The sequence below is a fragment of the Oryza glaberrima genome, chromosome 2 (genome assembly GCF_000147395.1).
Source record: "Oryza glaberrima chromosome 2, OglaRS2, whole genome shotgun sequence".
In the NCBI taxonomy this organism is placed as follows: domain Eukaryota; kingdom Viridiplantae; phylum Streptophyta; class Magnoliopsida; order Poales; family Poaceae; genus Oryza; species Oryza glaberrima.
The window spans coordinates 19,949,656-19,976,441 of NC_068327.1; the positions used below are offsets into that span (position 1 = coordinate 19,949,656).

The 26,786-nt window shown below is 47.4% G+C and overlaps 2 protein-coding genes and 2 pseudogenes across 2 annotated transcripts; 2 read left to right on the forward strand and 2 right to left on the reverse strand.

Annotated features, from left to right (window-relative positions):
• Positions 1-600: 600 nt before the first annotated feature.
• LOC127762573 (uncharacterized) lies at positions 601-2,759 on the reverse strand. Its single transcript, XM_052287070.1, has 4 exons — positions 2,393-2,759; positions 1,952-2,246; positions 824-881; positions 601-724 (listed from the first exon to the last, which is right to left on the reverse strand). The coding sequence occupies exons 1-4, from the start codon at positions 2,594-2,596 to the stop codon at positions 601-603; spliced, it is 681 nt and encodes a 226-aa protein (XP_052143030.1). The 5' UTR covers positions 2,597-2,759.
• A 2,608-nt stretch (positions 2,760-5,367) lies between these two features.
• On the forward strand, positions 5,368-6,778 carry LOC127761084 (uncharacterized; annotated as a pseudogene).
• A 10,811-nt stretch (positions 6,779-17,589) lies between these two features.
• Positions 17,590-20,928, reverse strand: LOC127762574 (uncharacterized; annotated as a pseudogene).
• Positions 20,929-20,982: 54 nt separating this feature from the next.
• Positions 20,983-24,906, forward strand: LOC127764551 (uncharacterized). Its single transcript, XM_052289444.1, has 8 exons — positions 20,983-21,261; positions 21,386-21,488; positions 22,034-22,141; positions 22,258-22,367; positions 22,546-22,653; positions 23,832-23,877; positions 24,106-24,237; positions 24,366-24,906. The coding sequence occupies exons 1-8, from the start codon at positions 21,044-21,046 to the stop codon at positions 24,444-24,446; spliced, it is 906 nt and encodes a 301-aa protein (XP_052145404.1). The 5' UTR covers positions 20,983-21,043; the 3' UTR covers positions 24,447-24,906.
• Positions 24,907-26,786: the final 1,880 nt, after the last annotated feature.

The window sequence follows — 26,786 nt, forward strand, 5'->3', positions numbered from 1 at the left end:
CAACAATAATATGTGTGACTTTAGTAATTCATTTACTATCAGTATGTTTTCGATAAGTAATCGAGTTACTATTCTCGAGTAAATGAGTTACTATCAGAGACAAAGCCCATTAGTAAATGAGTTACTAACAGATAAGAGTAACATTTGTTTGGCACTTCCCTTATTGGCCCATGAGTAAATGCATTACTAACAGAGACTTGGCCCACAATGAGTTACTAACATATAAGAATATCGTTTGCTAGCCACATCTCGTATTGGCAATGAGTACATGCGTTACTAATAGAGACTCAGCCCATGAGTAAATGATTTACTAATAGATAAGAAGCAACATATTCATGGAATAAAAAAAATTACTGATATGTATTGGGATTATCCAATCATGGAGGGAGTAAAAAAGTTACTTACTAGTTGATTGGGCCTGATATATAAGGTAGTAAATATTTTACTGCACGAATACGGGTATAATGGACTTTGTTTTTACAATTGATCGTGCCATCATCGTTACAAACACATATACACTCGGTACCAAAAAAAAAAAAAGCACAATCCAGAGGGCATCGCATCGCCTGCCACCGAAGCCTGTCATCAATTGTGGTGTCGTCATCCTGGGTTGACACTTTGTGTTGGCCGCCGGCGACGAACGTTGATGAAGGACATGTCGAGGATGGCATTCCAGTGGCACCACCACCACTGGCATAATCTTCTCATGTTCTTTTCTAGTTTCCTGAACACAAATGAATTCACAATTAAAAAGAAAATTCAGATATAGATGAGCAACCAAAAAAATTAGAACATGTACATCTTCAACAAAGCAAATACCAACCACCATACCATCAAGATGTGAATCCACCTGCAAGAGTGCACACTGTAGATGCTGATGCCTGCAAGAATTAGAAGTTAATAATTTCAGTAAAATTTAGACCTTAGTCTTAGTCTAAAGATGTCTGTTCTGTCAAAAATATACAGAGAAAAAAGGGTGTGTTCAACAGCGAACATGTCTAGTCAGAAGTTCAGAAAAAAAAATTCAATCGATGTGCTCCTTTGAACAACAAAAATTTAGAAAACTGCTATCCGATCGAGCTTTTTGAGTTTTCATCTATCCGAAAATTCAGAATCAGGACATGCAGTACTAATTTCAGAAAAATACGACGAATACTGTACACATGCTGCAAAAATATGACATATCTCAGAGTTTACACATCTCACTGCATATTTTGCAGTCCTGAAAATCGTGACCAAAATTCAAAACTCATGAGCCCCATAATAACCATATAACACTAGCCTATCAGAGATATGCCTGAAAACTCAAGAACACTGTTAGCCTATAATTAGTGCTGAATTCCATGATCCAACAAAAAATAAAAATAAGAACTTCCCTACACTAGAATCATTCGTGCTATTCTGTTCAGCAAGAGTTCCAGAGCTGTGCAATTGGAAGAAAGATTTAGGCCAACAAACACACAAACTAAGAACGAATCAGGTACTTTAAGCAAAAAATGATCTGAACATTCCCGCAATTGAAAGAAAAGAAGTGCAAGAACTGCTCAAGTGAAATGAGACCAGACCTTCATCCTAAAGTGTGCAGGAACTAATCATATTCCCCATACAATTCATGCCAGAATCAAAACTCTAAAACTAGGAAAAGCTGAAATTGTTTGTACTGCTAGAACTAGATTAGTGAACCAAATTTGTCACTTGAATTGCTAGTAAAGTACCTGAACTGCTCGTAAAGTAATTAAACAATGGCTCCAATATCTCTAATTAGTACCTGAAGAATCAAAGCACAAACAGCATCGCATAACATTGTTATTCAGCCAAATTAACTGAAAAAAATCTCCAAGATTTCAGCAATTGGAAAGACAACAAGTCATTACAGCTTATTGAATAGATCCCACAACAGTCTGAGCACTCAAAAAAACTATGTCCAATTAAAATAGTATGGAGAACAAACCGAATGGAGACCACGGCAAGACGACATCGCAGCACCCTAGACCACGACAAGAGGGATGTCGGGGACGCGCGGGGCCACTGGATACGGCGGATCTGGCGGCAAGGCTCCCAAAGGCTACACCCTTCTTCACCCCTGGCGTCCTCAAGTATTCCTCGTCGATGCAGGCTAACCTATGGAGTGCAGGAAGCAGGAGCTCGTGTCGCCCTGTAGCATGTACATCTGGAACAGAAGAACAAGGGGCATCCACCAGCAAGGAGCTTCTCACATGATACCCATGCCATTGAAGCTTCCAGATCTGGAGCAGAACCACCATGCAAAATCCCATCGCATGAAGTAAAGAAAAAAATAAAGAAAAACCAAATTCTGATTCGTCCCTATACGCAGGGAGGGCAGAGGAACCCTATAAATCCCCCAATCCCCAAACCCTAGAGAAGTCCCCACCTCACCAAGGAGAACGATACAACAATGGGGATCCAGCAGAGGAGTTGGCGTCGGGAGGTAGCGCGGGTGCTGTTGGTGGAGGCCTCGTCGGCAGCCTTGGCGGAGGCCGCGCGCTTCTTGCTTTTCTCGCTTGAGGGATGGAGCCGACGACAACCACGGAAACGAGAGCGAAACCGTCCCCGCCTCCTCGCCAGACATGTACATGCCCGTTCTTGCCGCCTAACCCATTAGATCCAGCACGCCGCCTCCTCCCTATAGCACGCCATCGCCATCGCCGCCGCCTCCGCTTCCTGATGCCACAGCTGCCGAGTCGGCTTCCTGCCTCTATAGATCCAAAAACAAAGGGTAAATTGATTAGTGGTTAGTTACGGTGTGGGACCAACTACATGTATACGACGATTTAAACACTACTACCAGTAAAACAATTACTCAGTAGAAATTGATAGTACCGTTAGTAACACCATTACGGGAATTGAGGGGGACAGGGATGTGCTAGTGTGGTGTGGTGTGGTGTGGGGGTAGGGGTGTGGGTTGCCCCGGGGGGTGGGGTGGGGGGTGGGTTGCGGTTTAATACAACGCAACCCATCATATATATATATATATATATATATATATATATATATATATATATATATATATATATATATATATATTTTGGCAACACTTTTGATTTATGCAATATATGTAAATTTCTCAGTACCAAATGCTTGATAATCTTCCAATATATGTACATAATAATCTACCTGCAAGAATTTCTACTAAATAATTAAAAAGTAATTTATGGGAAAATTATTATTTTATCAAATTTCAAAATTTTCTACCTATCTTCGTAAGTGGATGTTTTTTTTTTGCAGGCGGCCACTTCCTATTTTCGCAGGTGTACCGGACTAGCTAACGTCCACATGCGAAAATTATCTTCGCAGGCGGACGGCCGCCCCGCCTGCAAAGATCGGCGATCTTCACAATCGTTTGCTTACAGGCGGACGGCCGCCCCACCTGCGAAGACCCATTTCCACCGCCGGCGATAATGCGTTTTCTAGTAGTGATTGATCGAATAGGTACACAAAAATTCGCGAGCATAGCTAAGATGGTTATAACAAACTAAAAGTAACTATAGTTTTCGATCTTAGATAGGTTATGGTTAACAAATTAGACCAAAAAAATATTGATATATTTGAACAAAATAATTTACCATTCCACGATGCTTAAATTTCCTATTATTAGAACCAACAGTTTCAACATGGTTTAGAACCACTTAAGGCATAGTTACGGGTAAACACATAAATGTACCGGTAAAATTGTAGTGGTAAGACGCAATATTCTTGTTCTTCTAAGTAGCACAGTTGTCATGATGTAGAATTTAAAACATGTAATTTTGTGATGAATTCTATTAATACCTCTATTTCGTGCTATGATAAGTAAAATACACAGTTTTACAATAATTTTGTTCAAATATGTACTACATTTTTATGAAAATTTACTCAAAAAGTAATTGAGCTGGACACCTGGAAGGCTGGGGGGCTATAGCCTATACTTGGGCATTTTTTCTTCAAGGGAATGCTTGGGCCATTTTGCGGGCGTAAGTCCACTTTGTCTCCCTGAAAAGTGGAGCAAATCTAATCTGTGACTCTCAACCACAATACTAGATATATTGTCCTCTAAATTGTTAAAACTGATGCATTCCGACTCCCTACCAGGGCAGTTTTCTGTGGGCTTCCCGCCATCCATGTCACCCTAACGTAGGAGCGACCGCCGAGCTGTCGGTCCAGCTCGGACTTGCTGCTCCCCCAGCTTGCTTTCGATTTGGGTTTTTTCTTTGTTTCCTTCAATTTACTGTCGATTTTTTCTGCTCGGGCTGGACCATCGTCATCTCGCCATTGCAGGCTTCCTCCTCTCCTAGCCTCCTCCACACACACCACTCCGCCGTCGCCCAACCTCCTTCGCTATGGCCTCACTATGCTTGGCCTCCAAGATGGGCGAGGAGGAGGCAGCCGCTGCACATCTCTACCTTGATTTCTTAATCCAGAAGGTCGAGGTCGGCGCGTCCACTATTGCTCCTCCGTCGCACCATCGATGAGTCGTGCCCCCTATACTGCTGCTGCTGATGGTGCGGGAGACGGATGACACCGAGGCGCTCACCGTCACACGACTAGCACTCGCGTGGCCATGGCGTCCTCGTTCGTCGGGGGCAGGAGCTGACGGCGTCGGTGGCGGGAAGCCGCTCGCCATAGCTTTGCTGCATCCTCGCCATCGCGCTGCTGTGGTGTTGCAGTCAAGAAGAATGTTAGGGGAGAGAGGGGAGGGAAAGGGGCCGAGGTGAAAGCGAGAGCAAAGCCCCGTCGTCTCCGCCGCTGCTCCCGTCGTTGTCGCACCACCGCGCCGCTGTGGTGAAGCTGGCCGGGAAGGAAGGGGGCTGAAGCTTGAATGGGGAGAGGAATGAGAGAGAGAGGGGGGGGAGGAATAAGGGAAGAGAATGACATGTGAGCCCCATATGCGGACTCAGCGGGATGGACCAAGTCAAAGCGTCACGTCAGCGAAATCTCCCTCCAAAACTGTCGCAAAAGTTAAATTGCACCAGTTTTAATAGTTGGGGGTCGAGATATCTAGTATTGCGGTTTAGGGATACTCAGTCATTAGTCAAAGGAGTCAAAGTGACTTATCCCCATTTTTGGGTGGAGATGGTTGTTATCCGTTCGCAGGCGATAGCTCAGCTCAGTGCCATTTCAGCCTAAGGCCTAACCGCCTTATACTTGTGGCCCAAGTAAAATCCCAAACAGAGATCCATCCGGTCCAATTATTCCTCTCACCGAATGTAGTACAAAAAGCCCACGCGGCGTCGCCTCCAGCTCATCACGCCGCCTCCACCAAATCCCCACCGCAAATCTCGCCCTCCCTTTCTTCCTCCCCCTCCCTCCTTTTCCCACCACCAACGGTCGTTTCCACCCGCACCCCCATCTCGCCTCATCTCGTCGGCCATGGCGGACAACGGTGGCCACGAGGATGCGCCGCCGAACGGAGACCACCACCCTCCGGCCATCGTCGCGAACGGGGACGACCAGGAGCCGGTGGCGAACGGAGATGACCAGGCGGCGGCGAACGACCAAGCTGCGGCGGCAAACGGAGGCGACCAGGCAGCAACGGCGGCGAACGGAGGGGAACACGAGGAGGCGAACGGGGACTTTCCGAATGGAGCAGGGATTCGTGCCCCGCGCGAACTGCGGCGCGTCGAGGTGGACGCGCTCCACCAGGTCCTCCTCCGCATGCCGGCCGCCGAGGTGGCCCGCTGCAGCGGCGTCTGCAGGCGTCTGCGCGACCTCATCGCCACGGACGCCTTCCGCCGCGGCCACCAGCGCCACCGCTCCCGCCACCCCATGCCGCTCTTCTTCTACCGCCTCGACCACTGGGCCTTCCCCGACCGCGTCCGCGTCCACCTCCGCGCCGTCGACGTCGCCGCCCGCGAGACCCACCCGGTCATCCGCTTCTCCCACGCCGACGCCGACCTCCGCAGCGCCGACCCGCGCGTGTTCACGATCGAGGGCTCCTGCGACGGCATCCTCCTCCTATCACACCAGGCTCTACGCCTGCAACCCCTCCACGCGCCGGTGGCGCCGCCTCCCGCCGCTCCACGACGACCACGTCATCGTCGGCTTCTACGGCCACGGCGCCATCGACGAGAGGGAGTACAGGGTGCTGTACCACACGACGCGCCCCGGCTGCCGCTACTGGGTCTTCTCCCTGAGCTTCTTCCCGGACCAGCCGCCGAGGGACATCGGGCGCCCCGCCGACCTGGAGGCCGTCCGCGACGTGCTCGCCGAGGGAATCTCCCCTTCCTACGAGATGCCGCCCGTCGCCGTCGCGCACAGGCTGCACTGGCGCGCGCAGGCGGACAGCCGCAACGTGCTGGTGTTCGACACGATCGCCGAGTCCTTCGGGTGGATACCTCCTCCGAATCAACAGGAAGGCAATTAGATGATTCCGGTGGAGGGAGACCAGCTGCTTGAGATCAACGGGACGCTCGCCATGACGCTCGTCTCGCAGACCACCGTGGATGTCTGGGTTCTTCAGGAAGGGGAGGTTTGGGAACACCATTAGCAGATCTCGCTGCCGGTGGATCAGCTCAACGTTTTCGGTGGCTACGACGACGAAGGCTTCGTATCCGCAGCAGTGTTCGCCGTGTCCCAGGAGAGGAATGTGCTGGCACAGTGCCCCGCGATGATGCTCCAGTGCGGCACCGAGGGGAACGTGCTCAGGTTTTACTCCCTCGCCGGACACCTCACCGTCCTGTCCAGATATATGCTCCAAGAAAGCCTTCTCACGCATGCGTTCCTTCCGATGCGGCAGGAAGATGCAATCGACGGCGACCCGCCGTTCTTCCAAGGTCCGTAATCTGCTAGATAGCAACCAGGTTTTGCAATCTGCTGAAACTATGCTTTAGATGTGTGTTCAAGTTTCCGTAGATGTAGAAGAAGCTTGAAATTACCTGTGGCAATGGATTCGACAGAATTGGTTTGTTGCTGTTGCTTAGTCATTTGGACATTTTGTATGTAGTAGCAAGCATGCTGGTTGGGATTCATGTTGATACAGATGCTCTCTGTTAATTTCTGAATTTTCAGTTAGACTGAAATACTGAATGAAAAAGCTAACCACTGTTCACCACAATATATAGTGTTGCATCCTTTGTTGTTTGTCTTGTTTGTTTATCATAATCTGCACAACAGCACAAGTACATAGGCAGAAGCTACTAGTTATTTCAGGCTTCTGCCATGCTGACTGAGTTTACCAATTAGTATGAAATGTATGCTTCATGAAATTTGCAGTGATTTATCAGTTGCATTGCACATGATACGTATGCTTTGAAAATTGCCAAGCCCAAGCTTTAGTTGTGTGTTCAAGGAAAGTAGTATCAAATTTTGATTTGATTATTAGTCTGCACGTTCAATGCCTGAAATATGTAAATCAAAGAATTGAAAAATGGTTGGCATGATAGCTCTATTTTATTGTCAGGCAGTCTAGCCTGTTGTACTCAATTCTGAAACCATGTTGCGATATTGACAGTGCACATTTAGGAATGAATAGGCATATTAATCTTCCTCAGTTAGTATTTGTTTACTGATTTTTGTTCCTGGATGCTACAGTGTTTGAACCAACTGCATGGTTTCTATGTTTGAACACGTGTAAGGCATATCTCCAGCTCCACATAGCTATATTAGTAGTGCATTTGTAATGAGTTAGCAATTTCAAATTTGGACTTCCACAGTTTCTAATTTCTGGTTAATCATTATGATTATGTGGGTTCTGTTTGATTTACTCCCATTGTATGAGAATGCATGATAATATGATTCTCAAAGTTGATCATGCAAATAGCTTATCCAAATGGATGGTGCGTGCATTTGATTTCAGGTCACAGAGCAGTGATATAATTCTGGTAGTACTTTTTCCCCCTTTATTTCTCATGTTCTCGGGTTTGCGGTGATTGTTTTCACCTGGTGCAGACAATTGATACGCTACATCAATGCTTGAATATGAGAACCAAAAATTTGAAAAAGATTGGCATGGCAGTTTCATTTCGTTGTTAGGCAGTCTGACTGCTGTAGTTAACTCTGCAAACAATCTGTTGATACTGAAAACAATGTGGAAAGGATAAAAAAGTGTTACCTAATCTTTGTCAGCTAATTGTTTACTGATGTTTACTACTAGATGTTACAGTATTTGTGAACCTACTACATGATTTCCATGTTTTAAAACATTTAGGGAGTATCTCCAGCTCCACATATCTATATTTGTCGTGCATTTGTAATGAATTGGTAATATTTCAAATTTGGATTCCCATAATTTCTGATTTCAGGTTGTGGTGGTACTGGTAATCCTTTTGGTGGTTCTGGTAAGGTTTTTAACACTATGTTCCATCATCCATGGTTGTATCTCTGGATCTTACTGTTATGGGTTGGGGTTCATAGGGGGTAAACATCGCCGGGAGGATAGTCGGGCGGCGATGGCTGCTAGGGATGAGAGGGGGACTTAGGTTGGGGGAGACTAATCTTGATTCATTGCTTAATTAGAATGACGATATAAACTATCCTTATATAGATCGAGGGAGGACCCAGCCTAATCCTATCCAATCGACTCTATCATTATCCCTAGGGCCTCGACCCCTCGGTCCACTACCTATGACACTACATCCCTCCTTTCGAGCAGCTCGCCCTCGAGCTGCAGTACTACTAGGCTTATTCATACGACTTTCTAAGTAAAACCTAACATGACTTAAGCCTTTTACATCTCGGCTTATTACTTTATTGCAAAAAATTGAAAGGGTAAATAAATCAAAGATTGTGATGCACTGCCATGCTATCTCACTGACATCACATGCAGGTGGACCCCATCCAAAAGCTTTGAGAGAAAGGATAAGTCCACAGCACGTTGCAAGCTTGATTGCATATCTGATCTGTTTTCCAAGGAAAAAGTCCACTTTGACTCCCTTAATTTGTCACGAAATCTAATTCATGACCCTTAACAGCAAAACCGGGTAGGATGACTCCCCCAATTATTAAAACCGGTGCAAATGGGCTCCCATGGCAGTATTGTGGGCGGTTTAGGATGACGTGGCACCTTGACCTAGTCAGCAATGCTGACTCAGTGGTGGGTAGTTGGGAATAAAAGTGTTGGGCGCCTTCCCGGTTTTATTTCACAAACTTCATTCTTAATCCCCATCTAGCTGGTTAGGAGCTCACGGGCGGCGGCGGCTAGGTCAAAGGCGGCGGCGGTGGCGGCTTGGTAGAGAGGGAGGGAGGCTGTAGAAGGGATGGCCAGCTCACGGAGTGAGGGGTCGTCTGCATCTTCCCAGCGGACATCTGCTTCGCCCATCCCTTACCGAGTTGGGCCATTCGACTACTATCCGGCGGTGTTGTGCAGGTGCGGGACCAAGGCTGCGAGGTGGATTTCGTGGAGCGTGGACAACCCCGGTCGACGATACTACAAATGCGCAAATGCTAGGGTTAGTTATTTCGTTTTGGTAGCTAGTTTAAGTTTGGTGTATTGAGCTGAGTTCTAGGGTTTGGTTTTGCAGAGTGGTGGGTGCGATTTCTTTGATTGGTATGAAGGACCGACTAGCAGTTTTATCAGAGATTTGTTGAATGATTTGCGCGCAGCAGTTTTTAATCTGAGGAGGGAGAAGGACGAACTTCAGATTGCTGTGGAGGATGGAAGGTCGAAGGCATTAGAGCTAGATGAAGCCACACAAGAGTTGGATACATTGAGGAGGGAGTTGGCTACAGTGAGGACTGCTGCAAATGAGAGTGAAGCTAAGTTAGCTGTGTTGAAGGATAGGAACTGTAGGTTAGAGAATGAGAGAATTGTGCTTCTCTCATTGTTGGTTGTGGTATGTGCGATTTGCTTCATCCTGGCTTGCAATATGTCTCCGAATTTAATGGATATGTAGTATGTTGTTAACAGCCAATGTGAGGATATGTCTTATAATGTAATGGACCTAAATATGTGATATCTAGCATGTTGTTATCAGGCAATGTGATATGTAATGAACCTAAATATGTGATATCTAGCATGTTGTTATCAGGCACAATGGCAATATGGAATTTGGCATTTTGCATCTGGAAGTGTGTTGGCAATATTGCAATATGGCAATCTGAATGAGATTCATAACAAGCAAACACATATTTAGTCAGTCTCAGAATTTGCTCAGAAAGCAGAAGTGGCAATTAAAAAAAGTACTGATTTTGTCACACATCAATTTTGTGCCAAACCAATCAGATTCTCAGTTTTTTTGCCACAACAGTCACATAGATCATATAACATTGGGCAAATCAGTCATGCCATTACAAGTAGACAAGCCTAAGAGTTTTAGGACATCACAGAGACAAGCCTTTAGAGTCTGGCAATAGAGCACACAAACAAGCATAATAGAATGCCTAAGTGTCTGGCAACATTGATATGATGAATTGAAAGTGGGAGCCTTAGAGTCTGGCATTACATAACACATAGTTTCCATTAAAACAGAATCATAGCTTGTCAGATTGCTAAGGGGGGAGCAGCAGGAGTGGTCCAGGGGCACTTTTTTTAGCCTTCTTTGCTGGTTGAACATGCTGTTGCTTCTTTCCCTTCTGTGCTGGCTCCTGAGCTGACAGTGGAATAGAAGCCTTTCCTGATTTTATCTGGATTGATGCACTTATAGAAGCTTGGGAGTGTGGCACAATTGCTTGCAGGTTGACAGATGCAGACCCACCCTACTGTGTTGCCACTTTTGCTTTTGCATTGACCTTTACCATTTGAAGTTGCTCCATTGGTGCCTGCAAAAGATTGTATTAGATGAAGAATTGATTTCAAAACAATTCAAAGTACATGGGATGACTAACCCTAGTTGATGTTGTCATTGATGTCTTGGACAGATTTGCACTAGTTGTAGCAGATGTAGGTGCCTTCCTCTTCCTGTTCTGAACACTGCTTCCAGGAGGGCTTGAGACCACCAAATTGTGTCCTGCAATGATGTTGGGCTGAGGAGCTGAGTTGCTACTGCATCCTGTGTTGTGCCTATCACAAGTAGACCTGTTGTGCCCAACTTGTTTGCACTTAATGCATCTCATGACTGTGCCAATCTTGGAAGCTTTGGTGGCCTTTGCAGGTTCATGGAGTTCCCTCCTCCTCTCTCTCTTAGGCCTGCCTGGCATTTTGATGTATCCAGGTGCAGACAAGGGCTCTCTTTCATCTTCTGGCCAGCAGTTCATGCCCTCAACTGGTTGCAAGCAGTGTTCATATATTTTCTTAAATGAATCAACTGAATAGCACTCAGCAATGTATGAATCCAGACCGTTGGTCTTGAAGAATATGCATGAAATTGCATGAGGGCAGGGTAGTCCAGACAACTGCCAGTATCTACAAGAACATTCCTTCTTTGACATTGTGAACCTATTGTCATGATGTTTTACTTCAAATTTTTTAGACCCATTGGATATAGCATGGCAAAAGGCAGACTCATTTATGTAAACATTCAATTTTTTCAGGATCCCAGGACAGATGAGTGTGTTCCATCTAGCAGATTTGTTAATCTGATCACTGATCCTAATCATCACTTTCCTCCTAATTTTCTCAAGCATGGAGATAATAGGACTAAATCTAGCTTCTAAAATCCACTTATTAAATGACTCACACATGTTGTTGTCCACTGAGTCACAGTCAGAGCCTACCTTAAACCAAGCCCTGCTCCAATGTTGTGGGTGAGTGTTCAGTATTGCCTGGGCACCAGCTTGTGTCAGTTGAGCCAGCCTTGCCCTAGCCAAATTGAACAACATTCTACAAGGGGCTTTGGCACACTTCCAGAAGTGCTTCTGGAAGCTCTTGTCATGAAAATTCTTCTTCCAGTTTGCATATATGTGCCTTGCACAATTTCTGTGTTCTGCCCTTGGAGCCCACTTCTCAACTGCATTGAGAATGCCCTGCAGATTTATAAAGCACACATTGCAAGTTAAAATACAGCACACAGTAATTAACAAAGCTGAGTTGCATCAACTGTATTGAACTATATTAACAAAAACCAGAGGTTACCTTTTGCTGGTCTGAGATGAACACCCATCCTTCCCCATCACCAACTTCTACATCCCTGCTGAGTAGATCCAAAAACCAGTCCCATTCTTCATTATTTTCTTTGGCTACTACTGCCCATGCAATAGGATACATTTGATTATTTGCATCTCTTCCAATGGCACAAAGAAATTCTCCATTGGTTGCACCCTTGAAAAAGCATCCATTAAGGCCAACAACTTTCCTGCATCCAGCCTTGAAGCCTTTCTTGAGTGCATCCAAACAGATGTAAATCCTCTTGAAGACTGGTGGCTCCAAACCCACTTCTCTATTCACAACAACAGTGCTTCCTGGATTACTTCTAAGTAGCTCTAGCTGGTAGTTGTATAGCTTCTAGTGTTGCCCCTTTGTTTCATCCATGGCCTTTTGCATCACTAAGGCTTTGGTCCTCTTAAGCTTGGACAAAGAAACATTGGCAAACATTTCTTCCTGCACTATTTTCTTCATTGCAGCCAAAGGCCAGGAAGGATTAGCTAATATAAACTTCTCGTATTTCTCAGCTATTCTTCTTGAGGTAACCAACTTGTTGTCTCTTCTAGGAGGGCATGCATGCAAGTTATCTAGGGTCACTATCTGCCAGCTGTCAGTCCTGGTTGTTTTGGACAGCAAACAAACCCAGGGGCAATTGGGCCAGTCACATTTGGCCCTAACTCTCTTTGGATCACTTTTTATGAAATTGATAACCCTCTTTTCACTTAGAGCATATGCAGTTACTGCCTTCCTGAACAGCTTCTTGCAGCCAAACTTCATCCCTAATTCAAATGTTGGGGCACCTGGCTTCTCCTTGTATCTAGGAAACTTGTTAGTCTTAGTAGTGACCTCTCCTTCACTGCCAACTTCTTCTATGGACTGCTCAGAGTCACTTTCTTCATATGGGGTTTCATTACCAACTTCTTCTCCTGCTTGCATAGAAGGTGTGCCCTTACTCCCACCAATGTCTACATCATCTAAATCAACTATCCTGCCACCCTTGATCTTCTTTTTCAACTCTCTATACTTCTTCTCTATGTTGACTGCCTCTTCTTCATCATCTGATGGACAGTCATCACCAGGAAAATAGTCACTGTCACTCTCACTTCCATCAATTGTTTCAGTACCCAAATGCTCAGCTTCATGTGTTGCATCAGGACTTTGAGTGGCTAATGGCTCAGGTTCCTCTTCTCCTTCTGTTGCTTGAGTGCCTTCTGTCTCAGGATGCTGTCTGTACAGCACTAGACTTCTCTCAATTTGCTGAACTTGTCTAGCCTCAGCCTCAGCTTCCATGCCAGCTTGCTTCACCTCTGCATTTTCACCCTCCAGGCCAACTTCTTCAACCTCATTCCCATCTGATTCATCTCCCATGTCCTCTTCCATCTCCAGCTCATAATCACTTCCTTGATCATCCTCATCTGACAGATCAACTAAGATTGATGCCTCTGCATACACCTCAGCCACCCCTCCATCCACAATACACTCATTCATGTATTGGCACACGCTGTCATCCAATAGTGCCCTTAACCCAGAATTAAGATCTTTCCCTGGAAACAACCAATGCAGCATAGTTCCTTCACCAACTTTGCAGTGGTCACGCAAATGTCCTACTATTTCAGGCAGTGATACCTTATCCCGTTCTAGGTAAGACATTGCCTCACTTCCACCTACGTAGAGCTTCTCCCTCCCAGACACAACAAAATCTCCATTGAAGTGAAACCTAACTGGAAGGGTGTTCAATACGTCCATGGAACCTAACATGGAAGTTGGAAAAAACAAATCACTTCCCCATAGTATAAAATACTAGGATTACATATCCCCAGCAAAAAGAGAGGTAACCTACAATATAATATGTTCAAATTGAGATTACCAATTGCTGTTCTACATAAACAATGCTAACTACACACCAAATCCGAGGGCACAGTACACATCTAACACACAAACAAATCCACCCCCAAATCGGTCTCGAACCCTAAATCTCAATGGGGAACCTCGATGGAGAAAGGGTAGACTCACCAGCTTGTGCTGCTCCAGTTGCGGTCGCCCAAAACCACCGTCGCGCTCCACCTCGGCCCACACGCCCCGTGCGCCGCCCAACCCATCGCCCTCTTCGTCGCCAAGCTCACAGGACACAGGTCTAGGGTTTCGGTCAACGAAAAAATGAGCGGGGAGCTGCACGCGCGGGGTTTTACCGATTCGGATCTGACTCAGCTCACGATGGCCCACTGTCAGACACTTTTATTCCCAACTACCCACCGCTGAGTCAGCATTGCTGACCAGGTCAAGGTGCCACGCCATCCTAAACCGCCCACAATACTGCCATGGGAGTCCATTTGCACCGGTTTTAATAATTGGGGGAGTCATCCTACCCAGTTTTGCTGTTAAGGGTCATGAATTAGATTTCGTGACAAATTAAGGGAGTCAAAGTGGACTTTTTCCGTTTTCCAACGTTAGCTCCACCTGGCCAACACAACAGCCAAGACATGGGCTGCCGCACTTGAAGCCCAGTCCACTGGAACAGCCCAAAAGAAAGGTTATGTTGGCCCATTAAAACAGATGCGAACACCCTATCCGCAGCTCCTCTCTGCTGCAACATAGCCAATTGACGATGACACGGTAAAAACGGCGCTGCTGCGCTTCTTTCTTATCCAAGCCGCGAACACCGCACCGCCCATCCACCACACCAACCACCGCCGCCGAAATCAGCTCCGAAGCTGCCGCATCATGATCTCGCGGAAATCGCGCCACCCACAACTGTCGGGGCATTAGCGCATCTCCCGTAAGCTCAGATCGAGCCATGGTTGGCCCACGCAGCAGCTGCGCCAATCCAACAACCTCCAGAGATCGTGCCTCTTGCGGATTGGATCGGAGCATTGACCGAGGAATCCGTAGCCTTCACACCTGCCTCTGTCCACATTGAGGGAAGCGATGACGGCGCCGTTGCCAAGACCAACGACGGGAACATGTGCCCGCTGGGGGCGACAGGCGCTACGGAGGTCGTCGCCTTGTTGTGGAGGTCGCAGTGGGATGACACAGCATCACGGGAAAAGCCGCTGCTGGCTCCGGTGGCGCGTCGTGGCTCACTGTGTGCCATGGCTGCTTTGCCCAGGTGGTTGCCACTGGCTCGGGCTGATGGTGCACCTCCGATGCAGGCACAAGTGACGCACTATCATGTTGTGCCGCCATGCCTACTGCCTCCTGCTCTACCAAGATGACGGCCTTCGGTGGAGAGAGCTGAGGCGAGGCTTTTGCAGACGGCGATGCTCTCGTTGTGCGCCCTTCCTTAGTCGCATCCTCCTCGTTGGTCATAATCAGCGGCTCGAGCTGGATGTCAATCCAGCAGCAATCGTTGTAGATTGCCTGACCATGGAGAATGTCCCGAGCATACTCCGCAGCTGCTCGAGATAGGAACGTGGCATAGGCCTCCACATGTGATGGAAATTGAACTACGAAGATCTTCTCACCAGCACCATAAGGATCTAACACCTGATGGAGTACTTCTTCGGTCACGGGATAGAGCACCCGAGTCACAATGACACGGATAACTCCCCCATCGAGAGCCGTGGCTCTGATACCAAGTTGTTATAGGTTGGGGTTCATAGGGGGTAAACACCGCCGGGAGGATAGCCGGGCGGCGACGGCTGCTAGGGATGAGAGGGGGACTTAGGTTGGGGGGGGGGGACTAATCTTGATTCATTGCTTAATTAGAATGACGATACAAACCATCCTTATATAGATGGAGGGAGGACCCAGTCTAATCCTATCCAACCGACTCTATCCTTATCCCTAGGGCCTCGACCCCTCGGCCCACTACCTATGACACTTACTCTCTTGATTTAGGTCTCAAAAGATTTCACATGACTGGAAACGATAGTTTGTTAGTATGTGAGTTCTGTTTATTGCTGCCACTGTATGTGAAATGGTAATATGGTCCTCTAAGTTGATCATGCAAAGAGCTTACGCAAATGGATGTATTTATACACTTTGTAGTCCAAACATAAGTGGAAATTCTGTAGTTCTTAGAATTTACGCGCAATACAAGTTTGCTAAGTCCAAGTTGATCATCATAATACATACTGGAATTTGCCTTTTCTCCCGTTCCTTTCAAAAAAAAAGTGCCTTTTCTCCCCATAAGCATCCAAATACTTCATCAACTTGAAGTACTGAACTAGTATTAATACATTAGTGAAGATTTCTTATTAATGCTCTGATGTGTTCCAATCTAGTTTGCAAGTTTACTGGTAGAAGTTTAACCTAGATGATACCGTATACTACTAGTTATTGGGGATCTGTCTTCTTTGCAAATGAAAAAAAAAATCAGAGCGGAACGATAATTTATCTGTCCAATCAATCCACGCTGAAAACCTTTTAAGATATATACATAGGAGCATCGCTCCGGTCCTTCTTTTTGTACCGCAAGGTACTAAAATCCCGTCCGTTAATGATGGCAGATCGAACGGTCACGATTACATGGTACCTCGGGGTACCAGCTTGATCGTGGGGTAGCAAGCGCGAGTGAGCCACATTAGAAGGGTATAATCGTATTTTCGCGTTTGGTAGGATGTTTGGATCGGTGGTTTGTTTGGGGAAGTGCCGCAGAGTAGCAAAACCCTAGGCTTCCTCCCGACGGCGGCGCGTGGCGGACAATACGGCGGCGGCGGCGGCGGCATCCATTGGTCTCGATGCTGGCGTCTTCCCCTTGTCCCATCGTTTTCCCCTTCGCGGCGGCGCCTCATCCATTCCTCTCAACGCCGCGACACCTGCGACCGTGTGGCGGATGGGGTCCTGGAGATCTACTGCAGCCACGGCCCTTGCAGCGGCGCCGAGACGACTCCTGCGACCGCGACGATGACTACTGCGGCTGCAGCGATGACACGTGCGGCAGCGACAACTCCTGAAGCGCTGGCGAGGACAACTGCAGCGGCCACGATTCCGGGACGGTTGCGGATGCCGTCGCCCTTGCTGCGTCTGCCTGCGGCGGTGCGGCCGATGGGGTCGACCTTCACCTCGACTTTTTTCTCACGTGCCCTGCGGCAGCGCTAGATGCAGAAGGAGAAGGGAAAGCGAGAGATATCGAGACGCACACGCTATTTGGACCACACGCGAAACCCATCGTACCCCTCAGCAATCAACGGCCGGATGGAGATTGTTACCTCACAGTACCAGTACCGCGTGCTACAAAAGGAAGGCCGGGAGAAAAACTCTATACATAGAGGACTTCTTTAATTTGTGGAATGCTTAGTGATCTTTCTCACTGGAATTTCGATCACCATTGTCGTCGTGCTGATCTACATTGTGCAAGGAAGCAGCAGTCAGCAGAATGAGAAGCACCATCCTGCCAGTCTTTTGCATAAACCAAGTTATGTACTACAGCACGTTGAAAGTTTGTTTTGTTTGTTGCAAAGAGATAATGGATCAACTGCATAATTGTTGCAGTAATCGCAAGAAACTATACTGTACAGGAACCGGCAAGATGGCCTAAGCAGAAAGAGCAGAGAAAACACCATTGCAGGAAGTTAAAAAAAATATAGCAGGGTTTCTTCTCCTCATAAATACACCCAACCCACAAGATTATCCATCCGTACAGCTGACAGTATTACACAGAATAATCCAACAATTTCAACGTATATATACAGGAGTTTCCGGCAAATTACCATCTTGTTGCTACTCTTTTGTCATGTGATTGTCACCTATACATATGTCACTATAAAATCATTGGTACATCAAGGCCGTATAATCATGTAAAATGCATACTTGGTTGTATACTAACATATCTCAATTTACCAGGACAAAACAACAGGTTAGCTCCTACATACCAGTAAACATAACTATACTTTCTTAGCTAAAGTTCGTTGTTTCATGCCATACTCGACAATTTTCTCTTCAACGTGCAGTCCCTTTCTTTCGCCTCACAGAATTCATGAGCTTCGTTGCCAGGTTTGGGCCAATGTTTGAGCCATCTCCGAATTCTTCAATCTCCTCTCGAGTTTTCAGGACAAAGAAGGGATCCTGAGGAACAGTCTCCCAGTGACTGAAGGCCAGAAGCGCGCTGGCAGCACCTGCAGTTGCATTCCTGAGCTTCTTTGAGAATTCAGAGCTCTCAGCAACTGGCAAATATGCATGCACCGTGAACAATGAGGTTCCCTCCTGCATCTCTTCCTTCAGCACCCTCGCCCGACAGTTGCCAAGAACAGCATACATGGAACCTAACTGCTGAGTAGGTATGGTCAGTTCGCAGAAGTACATTGGCTCCACAAGCCTTGGTTTGCTCTCGAGGATGGCTGCCTGGCATGCTTCTCGGACCGCTGTAATGATCTGACCACTGAAGGTGCTGTAATGGTCAGATTGATTATTGCTAGCATCTGCACTATCCGGAAGTATGTAAGGTTCAACAAGGAATGCCAAGCCCCAAGTAGGTTCACCACATAATGGTCCTGCATTGGTTGCAATCTGAAATCCTGATGCAATGCTGTTCTTCACTGTTTCAAGGTCAGGAACGTCTGCTGATGATTGACTGCCGTCGATGCCCATTGTAGTTTCTGCATCAGAAGAATTCACAAGCCCTAACCTCTCAGAAACATGGCATGTACAGCGCACGAGAATACCTTCTCTTCCATCTTGGCTGGTAAACACACCATCGCTTGATTTTGCATCAGGTGAGAGGAGGAAATTTGGTCCAACTTGCAGAGGACCAAGTGCCCAGATTCTCTGAAGGTACCCAATCAACATCTTCCTGTAACTCTCAGTCTTTTCATCATCCAACTGCGCAGAGAGCGCTTCGAGATCACTGTCTATGGCATTGATGAGGAGCTGCCTAAGTGTTGATGCAGAATCACCGCCATCCTGTGAAAACCGTGAATTCAACACACCATTACTATTTCCTGAATCCCCCTCGATTACTTGAGTAAGCAATTCTTTGCTATCCTCAATGACCTTAGTGACAGCATTGGGAAGCCTGAAGACCTTAACTCTGACAGTGAATCTCCCATTTGGAGTAGTCCTCTCAACAAATTCATGTGAAGCTTTCAGGCTCTCCATTATACCGGCACTTTCTCCTTGGATGGTCTCCTTGAACGATACCAATGGCTTCGACACCTCCAGCTGGACTCTTGCAAACCTCTCCTGAAGATTCTTGATGCAATGCTCCAAATGTATCTCACCAGCTGCAGCGAGGACATGCTCGCCGCGTTCCGAGACGGTGTACTCGATGAACGGGTCAGCCTGGTTAAGAAGCTTGAGCCCCTTGACAAGGGCGCCCAAATCCGATGGGTTGGAGGGCTCAATTGCGACCTTGAGCATCGGGGACACCTGGAACATCATGCCCGAGAACGGCTGGCAGTTCTTGGTCGACGACAGCGTGGCGTTCTTCAGCACGTGATGCCCGAGCCCTTCGATCGCGAGCACGTCGCCGGCGCGCGCGGCGGAGACGATCTCCAGGTCAGGTCCCATCATCTGGTACAGGTGCTGCAGCTCCACCTCCTGCAGATTCTTCTGCTGCATTGCGTCGTCCCCTCCTCAGTGGATCGTACATGGGTGACAGGACGAACACCTTCTGGCCAGCACGGAGGACGCCGCTGAACACCCTCGCGAACGCCAAGAAACACTCCCCTGATTCGGCGCTGGATGATCCCTTGTGGTTCAGGGGCTCGCCGTTGACGCCCCTGGATGGCAGGAACCTGTATGGCACGGCGAACATCTTGGACACGAACACCACCACCGGCGCGCTGGTGCTCGCGTTGCATGTCGCCACGCACCTCCTCACCTTCTCCACCTCCGCGGCGACAGCGGCGGGGCACGGCGCGGCCGCCGTTAGCTGCTCGGTCTTGGCCGGCATGAGCCTTGCCACCCTGGTGGCCTGGGCGGCGATGGGGTTGGGAGTGCACTCCACGACCATGTCGAACACCGCCTCCGCGAGCCGCAGCTTCCGCGTCATCTTGTGGTACTGACCCCAGAGCGGCTCGAGGACGTACTTGACGAACATCGGCTTCGGGTTGGCCGCCGCCGCCGCCGCCATGGCCTCCTTCCCCACCACCGTCCTGCTCCTCTCGTCGAAGTACTTCAGCCCCCATAGGCCTTTGAGCAGCTCGGCGGGGTCGGCTCTGAGCTTGGGGGCTAGTAGCTTGGCCAGCGTGACGAGGCGGAAGCCCCAGCCCTCGCACGCGCAGGCGAAGACGACGTTGCCGTTCTGCGGCTGGAACGCGTCCTCCTCGTCGTCGTCGTCGTCGCCGGCGTGGTCGGGGAGTTCTTGCGAGAGGGCGCAGGCGGCGTCGAGGGTGGAGAAGTAGGAGCGCGACCGCAGCGCGGAGTAGATGGAGTTGACCTCGGACACGATGCGGCGGAGGCGCGCGTGCGCCTCGGCGGGGGTGATGCGGAGCTCGGCGACGAGGCGGTCCACCTTGTTGAGGACGAGGCAGGGGCGGAGGCGCTCGACGAACGCCTGGCGCAGCGCGGCGTGGGTCTGGACCCGGACCCCCTCGGCGGCGTCGACGAGGACGAGCGCCGAGCCGGCGAGCCGCGCGGCGGCGGAGACCTCGGAGCAGAAGTCGATGTGGCCCGGCGAGTCGATCAGGTGGACGCGGTGGCCGTCCCCGTACCCCCCGCCGCCGCCGCCGCCGCCGCCGCCGCGGCGGAGTACGATCGAGGCCGACTTCATGGTGATGGCCCGCCGCTGCTCCTCCTCCAGGTGGTCCATCACGCGGGCGCTCCCGGCCATCCTCTCGCTCACCCGGCGCTCGCCGCCGTTCGCCGCGATGAGGTGGTCGGCCAGGCTGGTCTTGCCGTGGTCCACGTGCGCCAAGATGCAGGTGTTGCGCACGCGCCGTGGCCCTCTCCCCTCCGCCGCCGCCGCCGCCGTCGCCCTTGGATTGGTTTTCGCCGGTTCGCGTCTACGACGGCGGGGCTCTCCGGCGTACGGATATACGGATGGATAGTAGTCTGGGCCTCGGGGGAATCCGACTCGTACACTGTACACGGCCCATGGGCCAGCCCAAGTTGGGAACCCGTCGCCGTTTATATCTCAAAAGAAAAAAAAGAAAAAAAAGAAACCTAGTTCGTCGCCGTCACCGACGCCGGGAAGGAGGAGGAAGCGGGGAGATGGCGGCGGCGGCGGCGGCGCGGCTGCCGCGGACGGAGGCGAGGGTGCTGTCGGGGCACGAGGGGGCGGTCCTGGCGGTGCGATTCAACCGGGACGGGAACTACTGCCTGAGCTGCGGCAAGGACCGGATCATCCGCCTCTGGAACCCCCACACCGGCGCCCTCGTCAAGCCCTACAAGTCCCACGGCCGCGAGGTCCGCGACGTCAACTCCTCCTCGTAAGCCACTTCGCTTCCTCTTCCTCGCTGCGATTCCGTTCCCCCCACACCAACTTCCCCTGTCTGATTTGGAGGAGCGCACCAGTGGGGAATTTGAGGATCCTTTGCTTGCTGTCTTGTGCAGGGACAATGCCAAGCTGGTGTCGTGCGGCGGGGACAGGCAGGTCTTCTACTGGGATGTCGCATCTGCCCGTGTCATCCGCAAGTTCCGCGGCCACAACAGCGAGGTATGGATCCAATTCTCACTGTGATGATGACCGCGCTGTTGTAATTGTTTGGTGATCGCGGTTGGATTGAGCAAGTGAGAAGTGCTCATGAAAAATTGCACTATTAAGCAGTTTCAGCACCATACTATCAGTGTGTAGAGCGCCGCAGCTATTTCAATACTAGTGTTGATTTTATCTATACAGAGAGAGCACGGTTGTTTATGATAGGATTAGCAGTAGACTGAGATTGTAGTGGAATAGAGCAGTTCACACTGTTTATAATCAAACAACGTCTATGCTGTTGTGCTATGCAGAGCACGCCATGAAACCAGTACTCTAGCATTAGCGATCTAGTCACAGCTAGTCAATTGCAGGGCAACTTGTGTGAAAATGAGTGTGTTGTAATGATACCTCCGTAATGTTGTTGTTATACTTCCTTTTAAATCTAGCACTACACATTGTCAATATGATTATTGGGATACTGAAAACAGATCAAGAACAACCTCGGTGACAGGTTTTTGATCCTTGATAATATTGCTTACATACCTCAATTCTGTCTTCCATAGATCAATTCAGTGAAGTTTAATGAGTTTAACACGGTTGTAGTCTCAGCTGGCTATGATCGCACAGTGCGTGCATTTGATTGCAGATCACAGAGCAGTGACCCTATTCAGGTATTATTATTATTGTTGAAGAACATGGACCCATTGATTTTAGTAGTATTATTTCCCCTTTGTTTCTCATATACTTGGGTAACTGGGTTTCTGGTGATTGTTTTCACTTGGTGCAGACAATTGATACTTTTCAAGATAGTGTAATGTCAGTTAATTTAACCAACACAGAAATAATTGCTGGCAGTGTTGATGGTACTGTCCGCACATTTGACATTCGCATGGGTAGGTAAGTACTTTTCTTATTTCACAATCAATATTCAACCAATTCTCATTTGTTATCTTTGCTTTCCTAAATGGAACTTTGGGTGCTTCTCTTTTTGAATAGAAGTATTCAGATGCTTATCCATGCTTCAACAGATTATTCACTGTGTCTGATGCTTCTGTTACCCTCTTGCTGATAACAGGGAGACTGTCGACAACTTGGGGCATCCTGTCAACTGTATATCTTTGTCAAATGACCGCAATTGCCTATTAGCTAATTGTTTGGATTCTACTGTGAGGCTTCTAGACAAGTAACTATTCTTTGCAAGCTGACTTTATACTTCAACATCGGCAGTCCCTCCTCTATTTCAAAGAGTGACAAAACAACACCCTTCTGTCAATTTTTAATTTGGAAGACGACATAACAGTATTTTCTGCTAACACTAATTTCACATATTAGTTACTTTTCTCACCAGTTAGGGAGCTCCCTCCATTCCTTTACTGGATAACATGCTGTTTCCCTTATTAAATTAGTCAATCCGTGGGGGCTTTCTTGCTCGGCTCTGATACAACAGTGATCTCATCTGCCATCTTCCTCTTAAACATGCTAGCAAAATTTGCTTTCCAAGAGCAAGTAGAATGAGTTCAACAACTATATTTTGCATCTGTGCTGAACATTGTTGGTGTTGTTGCCTGTGGAGCTACTTCATTTTTGCATCTGCAGTTTCCTTTAAAGAAACAATTTGGGAGTTTGTATTGCAAAATCTGGTTAGACACTACTTTTGTTTTGTGGAAAAGAAAGCTTCAAGTTAACTTGTGTTATGGAACTGTTTACCTTTTTAATGTCAAATGGACCATTGTCCTTGGTCTTTTCAACAAATGTCAAGCCAAGTGAAGTTAATGTGCCATTGTTGTGCCACACCATGTATTAGTGAACAAATCCATACCAACAGCACGGTTTAGGAGCCATAGTTTGCTTGTGGTCCACGTGACCTGGCTACTTTGGATGATTTTGTTGTGCACTTGTGCTTAACTGCTTATAGTGTCTGCATTATGATTCTGTCTGTCATTCATAGGTTAGACCTGCTTCTGTTATAGTACAATATGGAATGTAAGAGGTTATGGTTGTTTTGTTTTTTGAAGGGAGAGGTTATGGTTGTAAAGGGTGGTTTTTTCTATCCTTTAATTATTTCCTAGCAAGTCCTTAGAGTGCATCACTAACTTTAATGCTGTGGACTTGTGGTACATGCTGCCACAAAATTCAACTCTGACTCAGACCAAAAGAAAAAAAAAAACTCTACCATGTTTCCATTATGAAAACTGACTGAACAGGGGATGTTGTGACTCTGACCATGTTATTTTGTAGAATTCGTGGGTGTTATTTTTACAAAATGCTATGTGGAGGGCCCTAACCCACTGCAAGTGCACCTTCATCATTAAATTGTTTCTTTTGGTGATTGATCCATTTATCTTTTGTTGCATTGATTAGGTCCACTGGGGAACTGTTACAAGAATACAAAGGGCATATATGCAAGGTATCTCTCAAATAAGCTTCCATTGCATTGGTGATTCTGTAGTCATAATTTCTGGATTTTCATATTTACATTACCAGTCTGTTCAACTTTTTCTTGCAATTAGTGTTCGTGAATGAAATACTTAAGCTACGAGCTAACATAATGAGTCGGTTAATCTATTATTGCGAGATCAAAACTATGCATCTCATCATTATCAGTTTTTAAAACTTTTAACTTTCATATTTCCAGTCCTTCAAGATGGATTGCTGCCTAACCAACGATGATGCATTTGTTGTTGGTGGATCCGAGGATGGTTACATTTTCTTCTGGGAGTTAGTGGATGCACCTGTTATTTCAAGCTTTCGAGCTCATAGTTCTGTGGTATTTCCTTGTTTTGCTTAAATCTGACCAAACCATTATTACTGATTAAATGACATTTTCTCTTGTTTTCTGTCATTTTTGCTTTTAACCATGTCATATACTATATATATATTTTTTTCTTATGGCAGGTCACTAGCGTCAGTTATCACCCAACAAGGGCTTGCATGTTAACTTCATCTGTTGATGGCACCATTCGTGTTTGGACCTAAAAGTGGGAATTGCTGTTGTGCTGGACTCATATCCTGACAACATTGCTTATGTGGCATTATTCTCCAATTCATCTATTTTTGAAGCAGAGAGGATTGAAAAGGATAGATGTTCGCAAGTTCAACCCTAACTGGAACCAAGGAGCTGGGTGTTAAGATAAGATTGTGCTACTTGGCAGTAGTTCTGGACACGGTCAAGGCAGCAATTTGCTAGTGAGGATGAACTATATCCACCAAGCTAAGTCTTCTGCGCAGCAAGCTCCGACATGTGAAATACAGTCTGCCGATGTACCATGGCCATTACAGCTAGTTGAATCGTGAGAACTGGACCAGTCGAACTGAGTATCCATTTGGAACTTTACGATCTGGAACGAGTGTACCCATTTGTTACTACGGTCACCTACGGGTATTTTTTAACCTGAGATGGATGATGATATAATACGGCTCTTTTGGTCACAAATAACTTAGTTCTTTTCGTATTGGAGAATCGTATATGGGGCGTAGCTTACTTTGCTGGCTGCTATTTTGAAAAGCTTTAGTTTTCGGATTGCAGTGATGAAAGCGTAATGGCTCATCAGTGTCGAATGACCAATGCAAGCATTAATAGTTGAGCCAGGAGCTAGGTAGAGGCATGCAAGGAAGGGAGACCCATTATATATGCTCGGCAACTGTGTGCTACATCCTGCTGCGAAGTGCGAGCATGAGTTTCGGAAAAGAAGTTCAGAGAGATCGCAAACCGGCAGTTCGTTTACTAGTTTGTTCAGAGAGTTGCAATAGTAAGGGCTTTCACAGTGATTCCATGCCACCTACGCGTGAGTCGTAGCTTAGTGAGGAACACACGGTTCAGGCCAAACAAGGTTTTGCAGCGTGGGGAGAGGCATCTGGCCGCACTGTGGAGGTCATGTCCTTGTAGCTACTTGCCTGCGCTCGCGGTTCTTCAAATCACGCTTGAAACATAGCTGATGAGGTCCAGCAAATGAGGAGCTGCATTGCTATTGTCCTAAGGCCGTGTTCGGAACTTCTAAGGCCGTGTTCGGAACTTCTAGTTCCTAACCCCTCTCTCTTATTTTCTGCGCGCACGTTTTTCAAACCGTTAAACGGTACGTTTTTTTATAAAAAATTGTTATACGAAAGTTGCTTAAAAAATCAAGTTAATCCATTTGTTTTAAAAATAGCTAATACTTAATTAATCACGTGTTAATGGACTACTCCGTTTTCTGTGCGGAGAGATGGGTTCCCAATCCCTATTAACGAACACAGCCTAAGTATGGGAGACACTAGGAGGTCATTTATCTGACTATATCAAGTAAGGGCGAGATGTTCACTCATTGGTGCAGGCATCGTGGAGACACTGGTGGAGAAACCATCTTTGATCGGTCGATAAAATTTCACAATAGTCCCGGTTCCATTAAAAACCAGGACTAAAAATGATTTTTAGTCCCGGTTTAAAAAATTTTGATCTTTAGTCACCAACCGGGACAAAAGATGATTTGTAGTCCCGGTTTATCCCCTATCAGATGTATATCAGGGGTTCGAGAATCTTTAGTCCCGGTTGATACTACCAACCGGGACTAAAGATTACCACTTTAGTCCCAACCAATCGAGTGATCTTTACTCCCGGTTGGTAATACCAACCGGGACTAAAGATCGATCTTTAGTCCCGGTTGGAGTTATCAACCGGGAGTAAATATTTCTCTCCCACATCCGATCGGTTAAGTCCCAGACAGATATTTAGATAAGATTGGAACATCCCCTCTCTTGCTCTTCTCAGATCCAATCCTCTTCCTCCTCCCCTCCCCTCTCTTCCTCCCCTCCTCCCCTTCCTCTTCTCCTCCCCTCTCCTTCCTCCTCCTCCCCTCTACTCCGTCTTCCATCAGCCGGCCGGTGGCGCGGCCGCGCGCGTGCAGGCGGGCAGCGGGCGGTGGCGCGGCCGCGCGCGGGCAGGCGGGCGGCGGCCGCGGCTGCGCGCGGTCAGGCGGCGGCCGTGGCTACGTGCGGGCAGGCGGCGGCCAGGCGCCGGCTCGGTTTTTTTTTTTTATAATTTGTGTTTCACTGGATGTATAATTTTTTAGATTTTGTGATTCATTGCATCGCATAGATCTAAGATGTATAATTTGTATAATCTGTGATGTATTTAATTTGTGTGCAGTTTTTAGGATGTGTGATGCTGTTGATCTGTGTGTAGGATTTGTGATGTATTTAACTTATGTGTATAAGTAACTTAATATTTGGGATGTTGATTTGGGATGTGCATCTCATTCGATTCGGGAGAAAATACATAGATTAACACTAGCCATTAGCAAATCAACAACAAAATAATAATAAAAAAAAGATCTCGAGGAA